Here is a 17058-nt window from a genome sequence, read left to right as displayed (position 1 = left end):
CGGACAGAAATACTGCTGCGTATGCAATATCAGCGCCTTCGGCGTTTCGCGCACTGCTGGTTTCTGTCCTATGACTGCGCGCCCGAGGGATTTCGCGCTCAGCGGCACGGAACAGGCTGGGTCGTGGGATATTATATATTCAGCGTATGGCGCTGTTGTTTTGGGTACCGCCTATAGGTCGTACTGATTTCGAATGGCAGACTTTCAGGATACGCTCGCCCTGTTTTCGGGGCAGCCTGTGTATGAATATGTCAGGAATGCTGTTACGGTCCAGCATTCGAGCAGGGTGGGCAAAGTTGTGGCAAATCATGTCTTTCATGCGCTAGAAAGATTACGAAGCGTGCGCATGATTCTTCATTATTGGTCATTTGCTGCTACCTTCTTTTTGCTGATTGCAGTGGGAACACAGTGTGCACATCACGTCAAAAGTCTCCAGGCGCAGATCGAGCGATGGGCAAAGCTCAATTTAATGTCAAAGCGATGTCTCATCTCCGAGTCTCGTAAGCGTGAACAGGCCTGCTCTGTGTACGATGAATTCTATTGCATGCTTATCAATCTACACAATCAGCTCTCATTCCTGGGTCAACAGTCGCCATTTATTTTGGAATCTACGTATCTGGCCTTTGACTCGGAGCTTTTGGACTTGATAGCTGCAGCAGCAGGTCATAAGCAGACCTTTCACCAGATATGTGGTAAATTAATATTTGGGAATGGCATCCTATCGAAGGCTGCTGAAGCAGCAAATATCTCCAACAAAGCCAGCCCAGAATTAGATTTTGCTACAAGTGTTTTTGATTGGCTCGAGGCCGTCAGGCCCATCAACCTTGAATCAGAGGCTCTGGAGAGGCTTTCCATTGCAGTGGGAAGTCTTCTTCCCCGTGTTATGCAGGCAAAGGCAGCACGCAATGCGGCAATGGCAGCCTCTTGCGTTGTCTGCCTCGATGGGATAAGGGATGTGGTTTTCCTCGACTGCATGCATCTCGTCGTCTGCCGTGACTGCAGTAGTACAATCGATGAATGTCCCATCTGCCGTCTCGCCATACAGAAAAAATATGTTGTTTTTAGTCCTTGAGCGGTCCCATTCCATTAGCTAGGGTGCACCACCCTGGCACGACCCACAGTACCAGGGAGGCTCCAGGGCTGCAGCCCCGAGGTTCTCGAGCCCACCCCGCAGTCCAGGCCGCGCATCGGCGGGCATCCGCCTGCGCGGCCCGCTGCCTCTTGGCCTCTTGTGGTGGTTTATATGATATGGTATCGGAAGGACCATCCGGGTACGAGGACGTCGTTTGCTAAGGAGCGGCGCTGGATGTGCAACTTTGCCCTGGTCACGGTGGGAAGGTCGAACGCGGGAAACTCGACGCGTTCTAGTTTGGGGACGGGGGACGAGACGGACCCCCTAGGGCTCCCTAGCGCGACGCGGTGAACACCGTTTCCCGGGCAACCTGAGAACGGTCGTCCTAGCACCCTAAAGGACTCCTCGACGTAGTTTAATCGGGGCGGCGGCCGCGCGATCGCACCAGTGGCGACCGCGGCGTCCCGAGGCCACGCGAGCCGCGTCAGCTTACGGGGCCCTGTCGGCCGCAGATCCAGCCCAGAGCCCGCGTTTGCGCGTCCGATCCAGTCCATGGGTGGTACGGGCCCGCGTGATGGGCTCAGCCGCAGCATGTCCAGCGTGTTCGTCGACCCGCCGCCGCTCAAAGACGTCCTCGGTAGTTCCGGAGCGTTTCCTCGGCGCCACGAGTGAATCCGGTCGCCGCGCAGAGCATGTCGCTGTCGTACGCGTCACGACATACTAGACGAGTGCCGGGCTCGACCAGCTGCGTGCGACGCTGCGTTGGCGTCGCCCGAGCGGCGCGCGAAGGACTGCCGCCACTGGGAGACGGCCTTCGAACGCCCCGGCGCGCGTCGAAACGTGCGAGTTCCGCAACCAAAGCACCTCAGAGGTCGCCCAGGGGTACGAGGCCTTCGTCGCCACCGCCCAGGCCCGGAGGGACGCGCACAGAGCGCCGACGGACGCGCCCACAGCTCTCAAGGCGGCCGGAGGAGCTCGACGCCGCCCGCGATCTTTTTGTCCGAGGATTTCGACCAATGAGAACCCAGCGTTTGCTCGATTCGACGCCTCCCAGGCGCGTCCAAACGCGGTCCCAGCCCCAGATTTTAGGACAGGATCCCCGTCAGCTACCACCTCCGAGTAGGAACCCAAAGTTGCCCGGATATCGGCGTCGCGGAATGACATGCGGGCAAATGAAGTGATAGTCGCCGACCTACACGGGCCACATGGGCTGCATGTACGTGGATCACTCGCACACCGAGACTCACGAACGCTGCAGTCTTTCATCGCGAAATCTCGCTTTGCCCTTCAAAGTCGGCGTACACATTGTATCTGGTTGCCCTCGTCTACTTAAATCGCGTTACACTTATGGAACCCTGCTCGCAATACTTCGCGCGCTGCATCTCAGCTCTTTCGGGCGTCGAACTGGCGCCTGTTTTCAGTGATCCAGAGCCGCCAGCAGTTAACTGAAGATGAAGGTAGAATCTCTCTATCTCTCTACCTGCAGCGCACCCAGGAAAATCTTCTCCCATCCAGCCGGCCCTATTCTTTTCCTTTGGGGTCCTAGACTAGGAGCCAGTCCCGAGCTGGGTGGAACCCATGTTGAAGGCACACCCGGCTCCTAATCCAACTATTATATCATCCTATATCATTCTACATCTCAGGCTTGCATCAATGTTCCTTAATATTGTTCTTTAGCTATAATGGATTTCTTTGAGTCGCCGCGCACCGCAGATGGTCATCTCGCAACTATCAACAATTGTTCCTCATCACGTCTTATCGCCCTACATCGGTGTTGTAGCCTAGCACGCGCAAGAAGGACGTCCTCTAGCGCGAGCGTGTCGCGCCGCATTTTTGTTGACGTTGAATTGCGGCGTCTTCCACGTGGCGAAGAGCCAAGGCACTTCTACATGAGCCTATGGAGCCAAGTGGGCGAAGATTTTGTCCCACTCACAGAGGAACGCCTGGTGGCTGCTCCTCGCGACGACTCTGTCTTCCTCCACCATGGCTGGTCAAATTCACAGAGGCAGCGTAAATCTAGCCTCTCACGATCGCCGAGTCCGCGGCCAGCAGCGTTCGTCATGTCCAGCGTCTCATATGATCGATCCCGTCTCTCTGGAACAATCTCCTCTAGGCTGCTCTCTCGTCGGAAGCGTCGACATTGCGCATGCCGCTCAAGAGCCAGCCACTACCGAAGAAAGTAGTGCGCAAGCGTGTGGTGTTTCGAGATATTCTACTTTCCGAGCTACGTGACAAAGGCATCTGGCTTGTTTGCCGCGCATATCGCGTCGGTCGTTTGCGAACTGATGGCGACAAGAGTCCCGCATGTGATGATGAGAGCCGTGGCAACAGTGGCTTGCTCAAGGAGACGCGCAAGCTCGGCGTAGATGCACGGTTTACAGCTGTCAAAACTGATGCTGCCATGGAGCAGTCCGGACAAATAATCCGTGTCTCTCAAATCCCAACGCTTTCATACATCCACTCTATGGCGCTCTTAGGTTCGATTTGTTGGTGGACGACGTCGCAGCTTTCCGGCGACCTCTAGGCGTCGCAGCTATAAATTTGAGCGCAGCGCTTGATCGCAACGATCTATGGGTCTTCGAATCGAGTGACTCAGAAAAAGCGAACTGTTTGTGGGATACGCCTGGAGCGCCATTTTGGCGGCCAGTAACGAGCGATAACCAGCGCGCCGCCGACATATTTGCGCGTCTGCCCCGGATTATCGCAGGTTGTGGCTTGGATGGCGGTTGCAAGGTTGCATCTTTCAAACAAGAGAAGAGCGACGTCAGGGCGTCAGCTGACGAAAGCACTGTGCAACCTTTATGCGCATCCAATGCGTGTGACAAGGGCAGACAAAAGCTTGCGGCGTCTATCCAGTGCGTCCCTCCAGCACGTCTAGGGCATGCTGCCGCCCTTGAGTTGTCCATTCGGGCACATTTTGCAGGAGGTACCAGCGTCACTCCAGTAGACCGCATACGCCCCCCAGAGGGTGGCATTTGTGCTGATGCCGCAACATTTGCCGAGCCGATCATGGACGATAGGCGACGGAATAGTCTCTTTGTCACACTGGTATCAGGTTCATTTTCTCAGGATTCCAAGCTCGCAGCACGGTCCGTTGAAGTTCGCGCGCACCTCATATCTGATGCTGGCAAAACTCTTCCCAACATAGCGCGCGGCTGTCTACGCCATGTGGGCCACTGCCAGTTCCGCAGCTCAACACACTATCACGTGAATCGTCCCATGTGGGAGGAGTGCTTCCGAGTGACACTTCCTATGGATGATCTACGGAAGTACCACTTGCTCTTTTCATTTGCTCACTGCGGTTGTAAACTTCCACGGGACATATTTGCATTCGCTTTTCTGCCCTTGGCTTGCGAAGAGGCACGGGGCGCTGTGCTTACCTCGACAGCGAAATGGGTAGATGGCGAAGGTCGAGAAGAAAATGAGGCTTCTCCTATTGTAGATGGCGCACATAAACTCGCCTGTTTTGAGCCATTCGAACATGACAGCCCAACCTTGACTGCAATGACCGAGCCGTTGCCATCTTCAGTGTCTATGGGCCGTGGAGTCAAAGCCATGGACAAAAGAATGCCGAGCTACCTCCAGCGAGGTGCCGCGAGGCAGCGTGGACGTCGCATGTCTGCTGGTGGCGCGGCGGTTGCCCTTGGAGGTGCGCTGCGAGCCCCAAGGCGCGGTGACGTTCTCTTCTCGACGGCTTCGACGCGGTCTGGCGCAGTTGCACAGGCAGCTGCAGCAGCAGGCGGGGAACGTGAATGGCTGGCAATCGAGACGACACTAGTGTCAGAGTGCAGCGCTAGCGCCTACACACCGGAGTTACAGAAACTCCTCCGATGGAAGCAGCTTAGCCCTGGCCAGGAGACAGTCCGGGCGATTCATGCAGCTGCGAGCGCAGACGCTCTTGTCGATGATTCTCGACTCTGGCCGTCGCGGTTTACTTATGGTCTCCATGCGCTCCTAGATATTTTTCTGACAGAGCGCGCGCCAGGAGAACCTGCTGCTGCATTTAGAACGCTTGCAACAACCCTCGCAAACTTCGCAATACGACCAGGTCGTGCACATATTCACAGAGTTTCCCTCAGACGTGCTCTCGCCGCTGATATCAGTAGTTTTCTCCCAGGACTACGGCCACCAACACTGGAGTCAGAGGTGCCCACGTCACCTCTGCATGAAAGTCCACCACCACCGATGCATACCTCGCGCGTATCACACCACGGAACCCCCTCCGATGATAACAAGCAGCGCACCCCTAGTCCCATGATGGAAATTTGGATCCCATCCTCGTCACGCACCGCCGAGCAGACGGCTATTGATGCCATCCCACGTGAAGTCGAACTTTTGACACGCCCTGGTGTGTCCAGGGAGCTATCCTTGAAAGGCAGTTCTTCTTACACGGAAGAGGGAGTTGCCGAACACGAGTGGAATCGGTTTCTTGAGATCTCGGCCGCTCGTGAGCTATCTTCACAACCATCGTTAGCACCATCGAATACCCCAGCTCAACCAGAATTGCATGTTTCACTCATGACTGCGGTTGCCGCTCCACTTCAGTGGTTGGATGTCCTTGGTGCCGATTGGGACGATGATGGAACTGGTGAGGAGCAGAGGCGGTCTGCACTGACTGAGACAGTCGCATCCCTAGATGCTTTGTTCGCAATATGCTGTGCTAGCTACGTGCGCTCCGGTGGAGCATCACGTGAGAAACCAGACCACACAGCCCCGTTGATGCTCGACCTCGTCGACGAGGTGTTCAGACTCGTGTGCCGCATGTTCTTGAAGACAGATCGCTTAGCATGGATATCCCACGCGCAACAACTCAGCGTACGCGCGCTTGCCGGCACATTAGAGGCACTGCAAGGCTGTTTCCCCCTTGCAACAACTGCAGAGCGTGCCATTCTCCTTATTGATGCGATCCCAAGCCAATTCAACGAATTCAGTATTGATGCGGCTATTGGCGAGCTCGTTTTTCTTCGAGATATTTCACGGATGCCACTAGTGTGCCACCTGCGCCAGGGTCGTCAGGCATTGGCTTTGAAAATTGGAATGGCCGTCATTGATATACTAAAACGCGCAAATGCAGCTCGGATTGGATGCGTTACTTCAGATAATCTGGTGCTTTGCTGGGGACTTGGAGCACAGGCAATCAGTGAACTTATCTCTACAGCCAACGGGGAGATCAATGATGCATCTATGCTGGCCACTGTATTTTTACCTGGATGGTTAACGGAGGTGGCATCCACGGCATTCATGGAGTGGTACACAGACCAGGTCGACGCTGGACCTCGATATGAAACTTCCTCGTACCGCTCCTCGTCTAGCTTCCACGTGGACGCTGAGGTGATCGGTGCAGAGGAGCAACCCCCCTTTGGAGGCCTGCAGCGCGACTCCTTCCAAGATTGCACTATGGCAACTCTTGCAATGTTGCGAGTTGGAGGCATCGCCGACAATCCACGCGTGATAAACGCAGAGCTTCGGGCGTGCCGGGCTCTTATGGCGCAACCATTTTCGTTGGCTTGGCCCGTACTTAACGCGTGCACGTCGCTAGCGTGCTCCCAAGTTCTGGACAAGGCTGCCACTGTTGTCTCCAGCAGCGGACCGCAGGGTGGTGCTGACTCTGCTGACCCGATGACCGCTGACTCTGGTCAGTTTTTTAGCCTTGGACTCGCACTTCTTCACTCCCCTGGAACAGATGTAACATGCATGACAGACATTAAACTTGGCTACGTCCTCACCGCATCGGGGCTCAGGTTTGCTCATATGCGTATTTCCGCTATTGCCACACTTGATGCTGCGTGGAAGCGACTCGGAGCAGGCCACGTCGCAGATAAAGACTATATCTGCGTTGTGGCACACCATCATGCCAATCTTGGCGTGACTGTCGTGCAACACGCTGTTCATCTGTTAAGTTCAACGTCTGGTGCAATTCAGGCCCTTGCCATCAGGCTCTTGGCTGATGTGGCTGTTGCTGAGCTACAGTCCCGCCTCGGTGACCTGCAACGCTTTGATGGGCATCTTTCTGTCGGAAACAAGACAACCGCAAGTACACTGGCGTATGTACTATCCGCGACTGTCGCTGAGCACATTGATAGTGAAATCCCCCATCACTTCTGGCACCCGATACCTCGGCACGACATACCGGGTGAGGCTGCTGGCGCTCTGTGCCTTCTCCGTGACTCATTTCGGCGCTTGATCTCACCATCGCCTGGTGTGACAGCTGTCCTCTCACTTCTGGATGGCGTGCCAGCTTGTCGACGGATGGAGGGTGTTATGCAGGCAGCTGCTGAATTTGGTGAGACCGAAGAGCGGATGGTGGTCGATTTAAACATTCTAGCTGAGGTCTTTGCCGCGCCTCTGCGGCTTTGGGGATCGCAAATTGATGCCGGTGTGGCTGTCGTTGACGGCGTCGACGGCGCGGAGGTTAGCAGCGCGGCGCAGCGGCTCTTTGGCCCGCTGGACGATATCGTGGCCTTTGCCAGCCGCTTCGCCGCCGCGCTGCGCGCTGCGGAGCAGAGCGGCGACTGGCGGGGCTGCTTCGAGGCGCATGAGCTGGAGCTGGTCAGGTGCTACGGGTGTTACGTGGCGAGTTACACGGTGGCCTGGGATGATCTCGCGGCGCTGCGGGCAAAGTCGAAGACTGTTGAGGCATTCCTAAAGTGCTGCGAGCTCCAGCCGGCGAACACACGACGGCTCACCCTTGCATCGTTAGCCATCCTGCCAGTGCAGCGCGCACCGCGCTACGTGTTGCTCCTAAGCGAGCTGAGGAGGCGTCTTGGCGAGCAATCCGGCGTGTGTTGCCGCGGTTGGTCAGGGAACGACGCCAGCGCGCTCGCCGCCGCGGAAGCATGTGCGCGTCGGGTGGCCACGGCAGTCAATGACCATGCTTTGCCTTGAGTCGATGCCACCTAAGGGGCGACGTTTCTCACAAATCAGGGGACACAAGCCTTCCTTTGGGTGACTCCTAGATCAGCCCAGCCACCACAGCTCAAATAGCAAGGGCAGTCCCCGGACGCCGGTTCCTGGCGGACTGAGCGTCACGATTAAGCTGGGAGGGTCCTGGGGGGGGGCGCCGCGTCCAAATCGCGCGAACTTCTTGAACGCGCGTGTTCGCACGTCGTGGCGGGCGTCTGGGAGCCGTCGATTTCGCGGGCCGCGAACGCCTCCCGGGTCGATACCGGGTCGAAACGTTGGTTCCTGGCCGTTCCAGATGCCTGGGACGCGTTCCGGGCGTCCTAGTCGACGGAAAGGAGGTGAGGGCGGTTTCTAATCTAAATCGACGCCGTTTGCATCTCGGACCCCCGGCGGAAACAAAAAAATAAGACAAAAAAACAGCTCCGCGTAAAAAACGCGTGAAATACGAGTAAAGACGCGTAACAAACGCTGTGGCGACGGCTCACGTAAAAAACGCCGTCACGTAATTTGGGACCTAGGAGCCTGAACGGTTCAAGGCTTTCCCGCGGGCTGGCAGGCCGCCCCCCATACTGGGACTCAGTAGTCTCAGTACCAGCCGCCGCGACCGGCCGCGCGGCGGCCCGGAAGAGCCCCCCCCCCGACCCCGCTTCGCACCTCGCCGCCATCCCACGGACCCTACGGGCTCCCTGCTCGGGCTCCCTGGGCAGAGATGGCGCCAGGCCCGGGGCTCCTAAGGGCGACTAAGGAGGGGGGCAAGTCGCAAACTCAGCTCTAAAACTCAGCTTCGTTGGGTTTCCCGTGTCCAACTCGTCCTGGCGACTCAGTCAATAACCAGACGGGTCGGCAGGCGGGGGGGGTCGCGCCAGGGTCGCGCGTGATTGACCGCGGGTTCCTGGGCCACGTTTTTTGTGGCGTTAATCATGGGTAATTGGTGTGTGATTTCGGACCCAGGGCTCGCGGCAAATTTACTCCATGCCGCATATTGCGGATAGGCTGGCTGATACTGAGGGTTCCGTCCGCGACCAATCGGAATATGTCCAGATTACCTGGAACACTCAGGCCAAGACACTGCTACGAAAAGGAGAGGAGTGGCTTGTCAAAGAGTAGCGTCTGGACTGTCATACCGACGAAGGCCATCATAGCGAGACGGCCGTTTGTGAGCTCCTTGAGAGCAAGGTCATCAAGTTCTGCTTGTGACTTGCCCTCCTGGAAGCAGAGTGGGTCAAATCCGAGGTCCCACGGTGTGTCGCCGTAAGTCTTGTCTGCAGTGGCAAGCTCGACGCAGCCTGCAAGTAGCAAGATCTGGAAATTAGCTGCCCATGGCACAGTCCACGGCGCCTTGAGCCTATGGATGACAATGAGAGTGATCAAGCGCCAGGTATAAGAAGGATGATTGCAAGACTCAGGGCATGTGTGCGGTTGCGAATTTTGGTAGGCCTCTCCAGGAAGGTGAACATATTCTTGTACGAGGAATCCGACAGTTGCCTGATGCGAACATTGGTGACATTACCTGAATTACCCTGAGCTGGATTCGAAGACACGGCTTGCCAGCGAGCATTGCAATGCGCCCGTGCTTTATTTCAGCACCACGCGCGTAACTTAGGTCCACCTGCACCTCAGCAAGTCGGAGCGGATCAAACCCAACGTCGCCGATCATCGTGCCTACCAGAATAAGTGTCCTAGTCGACATAAACGACACCGACAGACCGTCGAGTTTCTCCGGGCGGTTCAGAAAAGGAAATGCTTCAGAATTCTCAGCGAACAGTGAAAAGGCACGCTTCATCGGTTTCGTAGGCGCGAATCCAGTTGCGGCCTTTAGGGCCAAGAGCGAGACTAGCGCCGGTCGTGCCATGTTGAGCTCAAAGATCGTCAACGAGCCTTGGGCTCGGACACTAGATTTTGTTTCAGAGCTCAGCCTGCCGTCCGAAACACATTGGCGCCCACCATAATGCAGAGGGCCGATTTGGACCGACTCGGATTGCAGCCTCCAGCGACCCGGTAAGTTAGACGCGCGAGCCCAGGCGAGTAACTAAAGTCCATGAGTCAACTGATAGACCACTGATCGATTGGACTCTCTGGTTGCTGGCCGTCAACTTGTTCGGCGTCGTGCGCGTGCGTCGAACCTGATCCATGGGCGTGAAGACGGCCTCCTCGGTGAAGAAGGACAGGGTCGCGCGCGCCTTGGCGCCCTTGAGGTCGTCCTGGCCGCGCCACGGGGCCTCGAGGGCCTGCTTGACATGCGGCGGCACATGCTCCACGTCGCCGTCGGCGTCCAACCAGTCGACGAGGTTCGTCGCCATGCTCGACGTGGGGCGCGCGGCTCCCGCCGCAGAGGCCCAACAACGAGTGTCGAGCGTGCGGGGGAGGCTGGCAACGGGCCCGGGTTCACGCACGGGCAGGTGGCGACGCGCCCCGTCGCCAGCGAGCGACAGCAGTCGCTGGCGACGGCGTGCGCACTTGGGGCGCTGTATGCCGCGGTACTCGGGAACTGATATCTCTCTCTGGTAATTACTAGTAATTACCGGCGAATTACCACCCCAAGTATTTTTTTGGTAATTTTAAGCGACGGTCATAACGTTAGGGCTACTATTGTAATAAACTATCCTAACTTCCTACGGACAGCGCGATACGTGAACGGTTTAACTTGAGTCAAACTGCAGTCGTAAGTTATGCAGCTTCGTCACTTGTGCACTCTGTTACCCGCTAATGGGGGCACCACCTCGGGGAGGGTTCACGATGGCAAGATTACAGCTATTTGCTATTCGCCGAATAACCGCAAGCTGGCAGTGTGTGGCATGGACCGAGTCGTGCGACTCTTTGACGACCAAGGGGATCCCGTTGACAAATTTTCCACGAAGCCGGCAGATAAGGGTCCCAAAACATATGTTGTGAGGGCCATGCACTTCTCTCCAGACTCTTCCAAGCTAGCCATTGCCCAGAGCGATAACATCGTTTTTGTGTACAAACTTGGATTAGAATGGGGGGATAAAAAATCTATCTGTAACAAGTTTTTGCAAGCTTCTCCAATTACTGGATTAACATGGCCTTCAAGCAGGCCAAATGAGCTCGTGTCACACCCCGCGCCTTGGACAACACTTGGCAATGGAATCCTCATTCCAAATTTAAATTTCAAATAGCTCTGTGATCACCTGTCCGACAGGTACGGACTTGCAGAAGGCAAGGTCAAAGTTGGCCAGCTTCGTACCAATAAACCGGCAACTTTGTACACTACAGATTCATATGTGTGCGCGGTGGCAAGTTCGACTGATGGGCACGGAGTTTGTTCATCACATATTGATGGCTCAATCCACCGATTCTTCTTTCACCAGGCCTGTATACGCGTCTGATTTCCGTTTCCCTTGCCCGATCTGACGCAGTATCTCCAATGCAGGCTGGAGGTGGTCTTGTCAATACAAAAATAGCTCATCATTCGCCCTCTTTCCGTGTCATGTCAGTGACCGACCGATTTATTTAACAAAATTCTTCTAGGTGTGTACCGTATGCACTTGCCTGGGGGCACTCGATCGTCGTTGGTGGGAACGACGGCACAGTGGTGTTTTACGACGATCAGGGGGGGATCGAAAAAAGGTTTGATTACTCAGACTCGCCTCGTGGCGGTGATGCCGAGCCCAATCCGAAGGGTAGCTGTTTCTGTGGTGAGTTTACAATTGCCGCATTTAATCCCACTGGCGAGACCGTGGTGCTTGGCAATTGGAATTCATTTTACACCTACACATACAAGCAACGACAAGATTTGTGGGAGGAGATAGGACCCAAGGTGATCGAGAATCTCTACGCGGTAACATCAGTAGCTTGGAAAAACGATGGCACTCGACTAGCCATTGGATCTCTGTTTGGTTCTCTTGATCTTTATGATGCTTGTGTGCGGCGATATCGTTACAAGGGTAAGTTTGAGTTCACATATTCCTCGCTTTCTCAAGTGATTGTCAAGCGTCTTGAAACGGGCACTCGCATTGTGCTCAAATCTCTTTATGGATGTGAGATAACTAAGATCAATATCTTTCAAGACCGCTACGTGGTTGCAAACACTACGGATCACGGCACGTCGACTGAAACTTTGCTACTCGGTGATCTAGCCACCTACAAACTCTCCGAAATATCTTGGTCAAATGGAGGAAACGAAAAATTTGTGTTTGATAATCCAGTCTGCTGTATTGTGTATCATGCTGGGGAATTGGCTCTCGTCGAGTATGGTTGCAATGAAGCACTTGGAACTGTGCGCACCGACCACATCTCGGGTCACCTTCTTTCAGTGAGAATAAATGAACGCCCTAACCCAACGGATGGCAATCCGCCTTTGGATGACGAGCGTGAACGATCAAGCTGGCCGGATAATAAGAAAATTGCATACTTGCTGGATGCACAGACTATCAATATCAAAGATCTTGTGACTGGGAGTTCAACGACAGTGTCCCAAGACTCCAAAATTGACTGGCTTGAGTTGAATGGGCGGGCTTCCTTGCTCCTTTTCAGAGACCGGCGTCGTCAGCTACACTTATATGATATTGAAACACAAACACGGACCACGCTCTTAAACTACTGCACCTATGTCCAGTGGGTTCCCGACTCTGACGTGGTTGTTGCGCAAAACCGCAACAACTTGTGTGTATGGTATAATATTCATACTCCTGACCAAGTTACTGTTCACCAGATCAAGGGCGATGTTGAAGACATAGAGCGCATCAACGGTCGTACAGAGGTAATAGTTGACGAACAACTTTCAACGGCATCCTACTTGCTCGACGAGGCTCTCATCCAATTTGGTACCGCTATTGATGATCGTGCCTATGAGCGTGCTGCAGACATTCTTGAGTTATTGGAGCTCTCACCAGAGGCTGAAGGCATGTGGAAAAAACTCGAGGAAATGGCACTTTTGGGTGGGAATTTACTCATTGCGGAGCGTTGTGCAGCCGCTCTGGGGAACGTTGGCCGCGCTCGATATTTGCACAAGCTCAATAAACTCATCATCGAAAGTGCTATGGGGCCAGACTACTTCCTGGTGCGAGCAAGGCATGCCTTGCTTCGAAAAGATGCAAAGGAAGCGGAGACTATTCTGTTAGTTCAAGGGAAAACTGACGAAGCTATCCAAATGCATCAGCAGCTGCACAACTTTGATCGTGCCGTGGCAATTGCAGAAGAGCGATCGCACCCAGATGCTAATTCAATGCGGCAGGATCATTTCCAATACCTTCTAGATTCAAATCAGGCGGCAAAGGCCGCGCAACTAAAGGAAATGGAAGGCGATTTCCTCCAGGCTATCGAATTGTACCTAAGAGGCGGAATGCCCGGGCGTGCTGCACGGCTCGTCAAGCAGCATGGTATTAACAATCCACCATCCATCTTGGAACGTGTTTCAGCATCTCTCACGGCTGGTGGGCTGCATGAACAGGCGGGCGAGTTTTATGAACGTATGGACCAGCTACAGCGTGCCATGGACGCATACTTGAAGGGTGCCTCATTTCGCAAAGCTGTGGAGCTTGCGCGGAAACATTTCCCGGGGCGAGTCGTTGAGCTACAAGAATTATGGGGCGATTATCTTTTTGAGCATAATCAAGTTGAGATGGCTATCAATCATTACATCGAAGCATCCATGTCCTCTAAAGCAATCGATGCTGCGCTTAGTGCCCGGCAATGGACGAAAGCAGCGCAGATGTTAGAGAACGTCGACTTGGATATAGCTCAGCCCTATCTTCGCCGCCTAGCTCGCCACTACGAAGATTCTAACGACACGAGCGAAGCTGAGCGATTTTATGTGGCAGCTGGTGCACCAGATAAGGCCGTTGAAATGTACACTCGAGCAAATTTGTGGGATCGGGCCCACAAAATAGCTTCGTCCTACATGGAACCTCGGGAGGTCAGTTTGTTGTACATATCGCATGCGCAAAAGCTTGAGGCAGAAGGCAACCTGAAAGATGCTGAACAGCTCTATCTGACAGTCGATGAGCCAGATTTAGCCATAAATATGTATAAAAAGCAACGAAAATACGATGCGATGGTGCAACTTGTTGAAAAGCATCGACGAGAGCTCCTAAAAGAGACCCATCAGTATCTTGCGCAGCATCTGGAGTCAGAGGGAAGTTTACGCGATGCTGAGCACCACTACTGTGAAGCTGGTGAGTGGCTTTCGGCAGTGAACATGTATCGGACGAATGACATGTGGGAAGAGGCTATGCGAATTGCCAAGCTCCATGGTGGTCAAAGCGCGTAGCTTATGCGTGGGCACTTTCGCTGGGTGGTGATGCGGGGGCCAAATTGCTTACTAAACAGGGTCTGATTGAGCCGGCCATTGACTATGCAATAGAGTCGGGAGCATTTGATCATGCATTTGAGCTAGCTCGCTCCGCGTGTCCAGGGAAATTGCCTGACGTTCATTTGAAACATGCGCTTTACCTTGAGGACGAAGAGCGCTACAAGGAGGCAGAAGCAGAATTCATCCAGGCAAACAAACCGCGTGAAGCAATAGATATGTACATACATCAACAAGCATGGGCTGAAGCACTTGCGGTCGCTAACAAGTATGATCCATCAGCCTCGCCAGATGTCTATGTGTCTCACGCGCGCGCTGAAGCTGACGCGGGCCAACACCAACACGCAGAAGAGTTATTCATGCTGGCGGCAAAGCCCGAACTTGCCCTTTCGATGTACCGCGATGCAGGTATGTGGACAGAGGCCCTGGCTCTTGCGCAGCGCCACTTACCCCATCAGCTTGCCGAAGTTTCCCTGGCTTACTCACAAGCCGAAGCGCAGCGTGGCACTGGAGGTACTAAGGTAGACTTTTTGAGCGCTGGGCAACAATGGGAACAGCAAAAACAGTGGGGCCGCGCTATTGAGGCCTACTTGAATGCCCGTCCGGGACTCCTTGAAGATCCGAAAGAGTTGGAGGAAATATGGGAGTGCGCCATCGATGTTGCACGCCGGCATATGTCACCAGAAAAGCTTCGTGATATTGTGACTAATGTGACGCTGAAGCTAAGGGAGATTGGTCGACATGAGGCAGCGTCCGAATTGCTGCGTGAATTGAACGACATAGATGGTGCGGTAAGGTGTGCGATGGAAGGGCGGTGCTGGGCAAAGGCCCGTGAACTGGCCATAGGTTCTAGCACGTTGGAGGCGGAAGTCGATGCTGCTTATCAATCTGCATTGCGATCGGCCGAAGACACCGATGGACTACTTGAGCTTGGGCACAGGACGGCAGCTCTAGATGTTCTCGCGGATCGCAAGGAGTGGGATCGACTATGGCAGATGGCAGATCGAGAACAAATCCACTTCTCCGTCCGTGCAAAGTATGCTGGATTGCAAGCTGCACAAATCGTCGCTTCCAAGGGCGATTTAATTCAGGCCGTGCGGACTCTCAAGCAACACGGGGCCCCACCGCCCGGACCCAACATTCAGATGTATCGTGACCTAGTCATGGCCGTGTTGGGCCAAAATCACGCAAACCCTCCGGAGCAGGATGCCCATATAAACTCAGTATCAGAGCTTCGAGATATTCTTTTTAGCCTTGGTTCTTCTCATCAAGGGACACAGCACGATGCGCTTGGTATCTCAGGCGCAAATGGCTTCGAGCAGCTACTCATGACTACCCATTTTTATAATTTATATCTTATCTGCACAAAGCATGGATTGAAAGACATAGCACTAAAAGTATCCATTACATTAATTCGATACTCAGGATTGATTCCAATCGATAAAGCATTTCATCAAGCTGGAATCATGGCACGGGACCAAGGACATGATAATTTAGCCTTTGTGCTCTTGAATCGTTACATAGATCTCACCGAAGCCATCGAAGAGGGCAGTATCGACAACATCGATAATGCTGACTTCGCAGATGCAACCAATGTGCCTTTCCCGTTTGAGTTGCCTCTACAGCAGTATCTTCCCCGAGAAGACGATCGCGAAGAGATAAGGGATTGGGTGTTGTCTATATGCGTGGATAAAGCTGTCGATCAGCAGTTACCTGCAAAGCAGCAAGCAGCGGGAACTGTACATGCTGGACTTTATGCCTCTGATCTGCCCACGTGTATTGTCACTGGATATCCAGTTCAAAAGTGGGAGTTGTTGAATGTCAATAACTCAATCGCCAATAAGGTCGGTGGCTTTGCACGATTTTTGCTTTCCGTAGCATATATGCATAGGTCGATTGGAATCAGTATGTGCGGAAAGTGAAGAAATGTCCGTGGACTAAAAAAGACCAGGGCCCTCTCTACTAGCACGAATTATGAAGGGGATAATGAAGCCTGTATTAACAGGGGATAATGGTGATCAAGCGGCGAATATCTCGAATATCTTGGCATGTGAAGACCACCCGGGCCCGTTCACGGTCGGACCCCCTGAGCCCCTGGGATTGATTCCTAGATGGCCCTGGTGGGGGTGTATATATGTGCGTTCGGTTCCGCTGGGCTCAGCGGACGTCCTGGGGTCGCGTCCGCGCAAAGGGGACCAGGTGGCGCCGGAGTGCGCCCGTTTACGTGCCGATTTCGGGCGTTCGGGGCTCGGGCCCGAAAGCGCGTTTCGGGCGCTTTCGGCGCTTCGGCTGCTCTTCCTGGCGGCTGGTTGTGCTCCCGTGGGCCGTTCGGGGTCCGTGGGTTTCCGGGTCGTTGCGCTTTGCCATTGGGCTTGCGCGGGGGGGGGGGCTCTTGGGGGGCGGCACGGGGGGCTCCTAGAATGAAAATAATGCTTTACCAATTTCAACCAAAGTTACATAGCGCAAACGAGCGAAGCGAGTGAGGAGGAGCGTCAGCGACCCCGAGGAGCGTAGCGACGAGGGAAAATAGGTACAATCACTCAGGGCGTCGTTTTAAGTAGCGTCAGCGGAGTAAAACGACCCCTGGGTGATTGTACCTTTTTTTTGCCGCAGCCCCCTGCCTCTGCCGCGCTATCCATGGTCGCAGATGATCCGGTGCCTAGGGACCTGGAATCATTATTCGTGATTGAACTTACGCCAGAGTCGTAAGACAGCAGCTTCATGGTGGAAGCAAGCTTATCATGGTGATCTACAGTGCTGTAGCATAATCTGGTTTGTACTATCTCGCTATCCAGGTCGGTGCAGGCCTTGCCCG

The 17058-nt window shown here is 54.3% G+C and overlaps 3 protein-coding genes across 3 annotated transcripts; 2 read left to right on the top strand and 1 right to left on the bottom strand.

The window, feature by feature from the left end:
- Positions 1 to 193: 193 nt before the first annotated feature.
- On the top strand, positions 194 to 8427 carry AURANDRAFT_67381 (hypothetical protein; the record flags this gene model as incomplete). The annotated part of the gene is made up of 10 exons (XM_009042844.1): positions 194 to 859; positions 890 to 1057; positions 1091 to 1330; positions 2196 to 2379; positions 2750 to 3018; positions 3186 to 3549; positions 3597 to 3718; positions 3780 to 3927; positions 3999 to 7910; positions 8396 to 8427. The coding sequence occupies 10 exons, from the start codon at positions 194 to 196 to the stop codon at positions 8425 to 8427; spliced, it is 6105 nt and encodes a 2034-aa protein (XP_009041092.1).
- Positions 8428 to 8678: 251 nt separating this feature from the next.
- LHC10 (putative plastid light harvesting protein) lies at positions 8679 to 9844 on the bottom strand (the record flags this gene model as incomplete). Its single annotated transcript, XM_009042812.1, has 3 exons — positions 8679 to 9320; positions 9393 to 9460; positions 9528 to 9844. The coding sequence occupies 3 exons, from the start codon at positions 9825 to 9827 to the stop codon at positions 9047 to 9049; spliced, it is 642 nt and encodes a 213-aa protein (XP_009041060.1).
- Positions 9845 to 10539: 695 nt separating this feature from the next.
- AURANDRAFT_72570 (hypothetical protein) lies at positions 10540 to 16726 on the top strand (the record flags this gene model as incomplete). The annotated part of the gene is made up of 8 exons (XM_009042845.1): positions 10540 to 10982; positions 11136 to 11217; positions 11367 to 11425; positions 11465 to 14109; positions 14181 to 16087; positions 16135 to 16171; positions 16195 to 16379; positions 16697 to 16726. 8 exons carry the CDS (start codon positions 10645 to 10647, stop codon positions 16724 to 16726), a joined length of 5283 nt encoding a protein of 1760 aa, XP_009041093.1.
- Positions 16727 to 17058: the final 332 nt, after the last annotated feature.

The sequence above is a fragment of the Aureococcus anophagefferens genome (genome assembly GCF_000186865.1).
Source record: "Aureococcus anophagefferens unplaced genomic scaffold AURANscaffold_38, whole genome shotgun sequence".
Lineage (NCBI taxonomy): Eukaryota > Pelagophyceae > Pelagomonadales > Pelagomonadaceae > Aureococcus > Aureococcus anophagefferens.
This window is presented reverse-complemented; position numbering and strand designations above follow the sequence as displayed.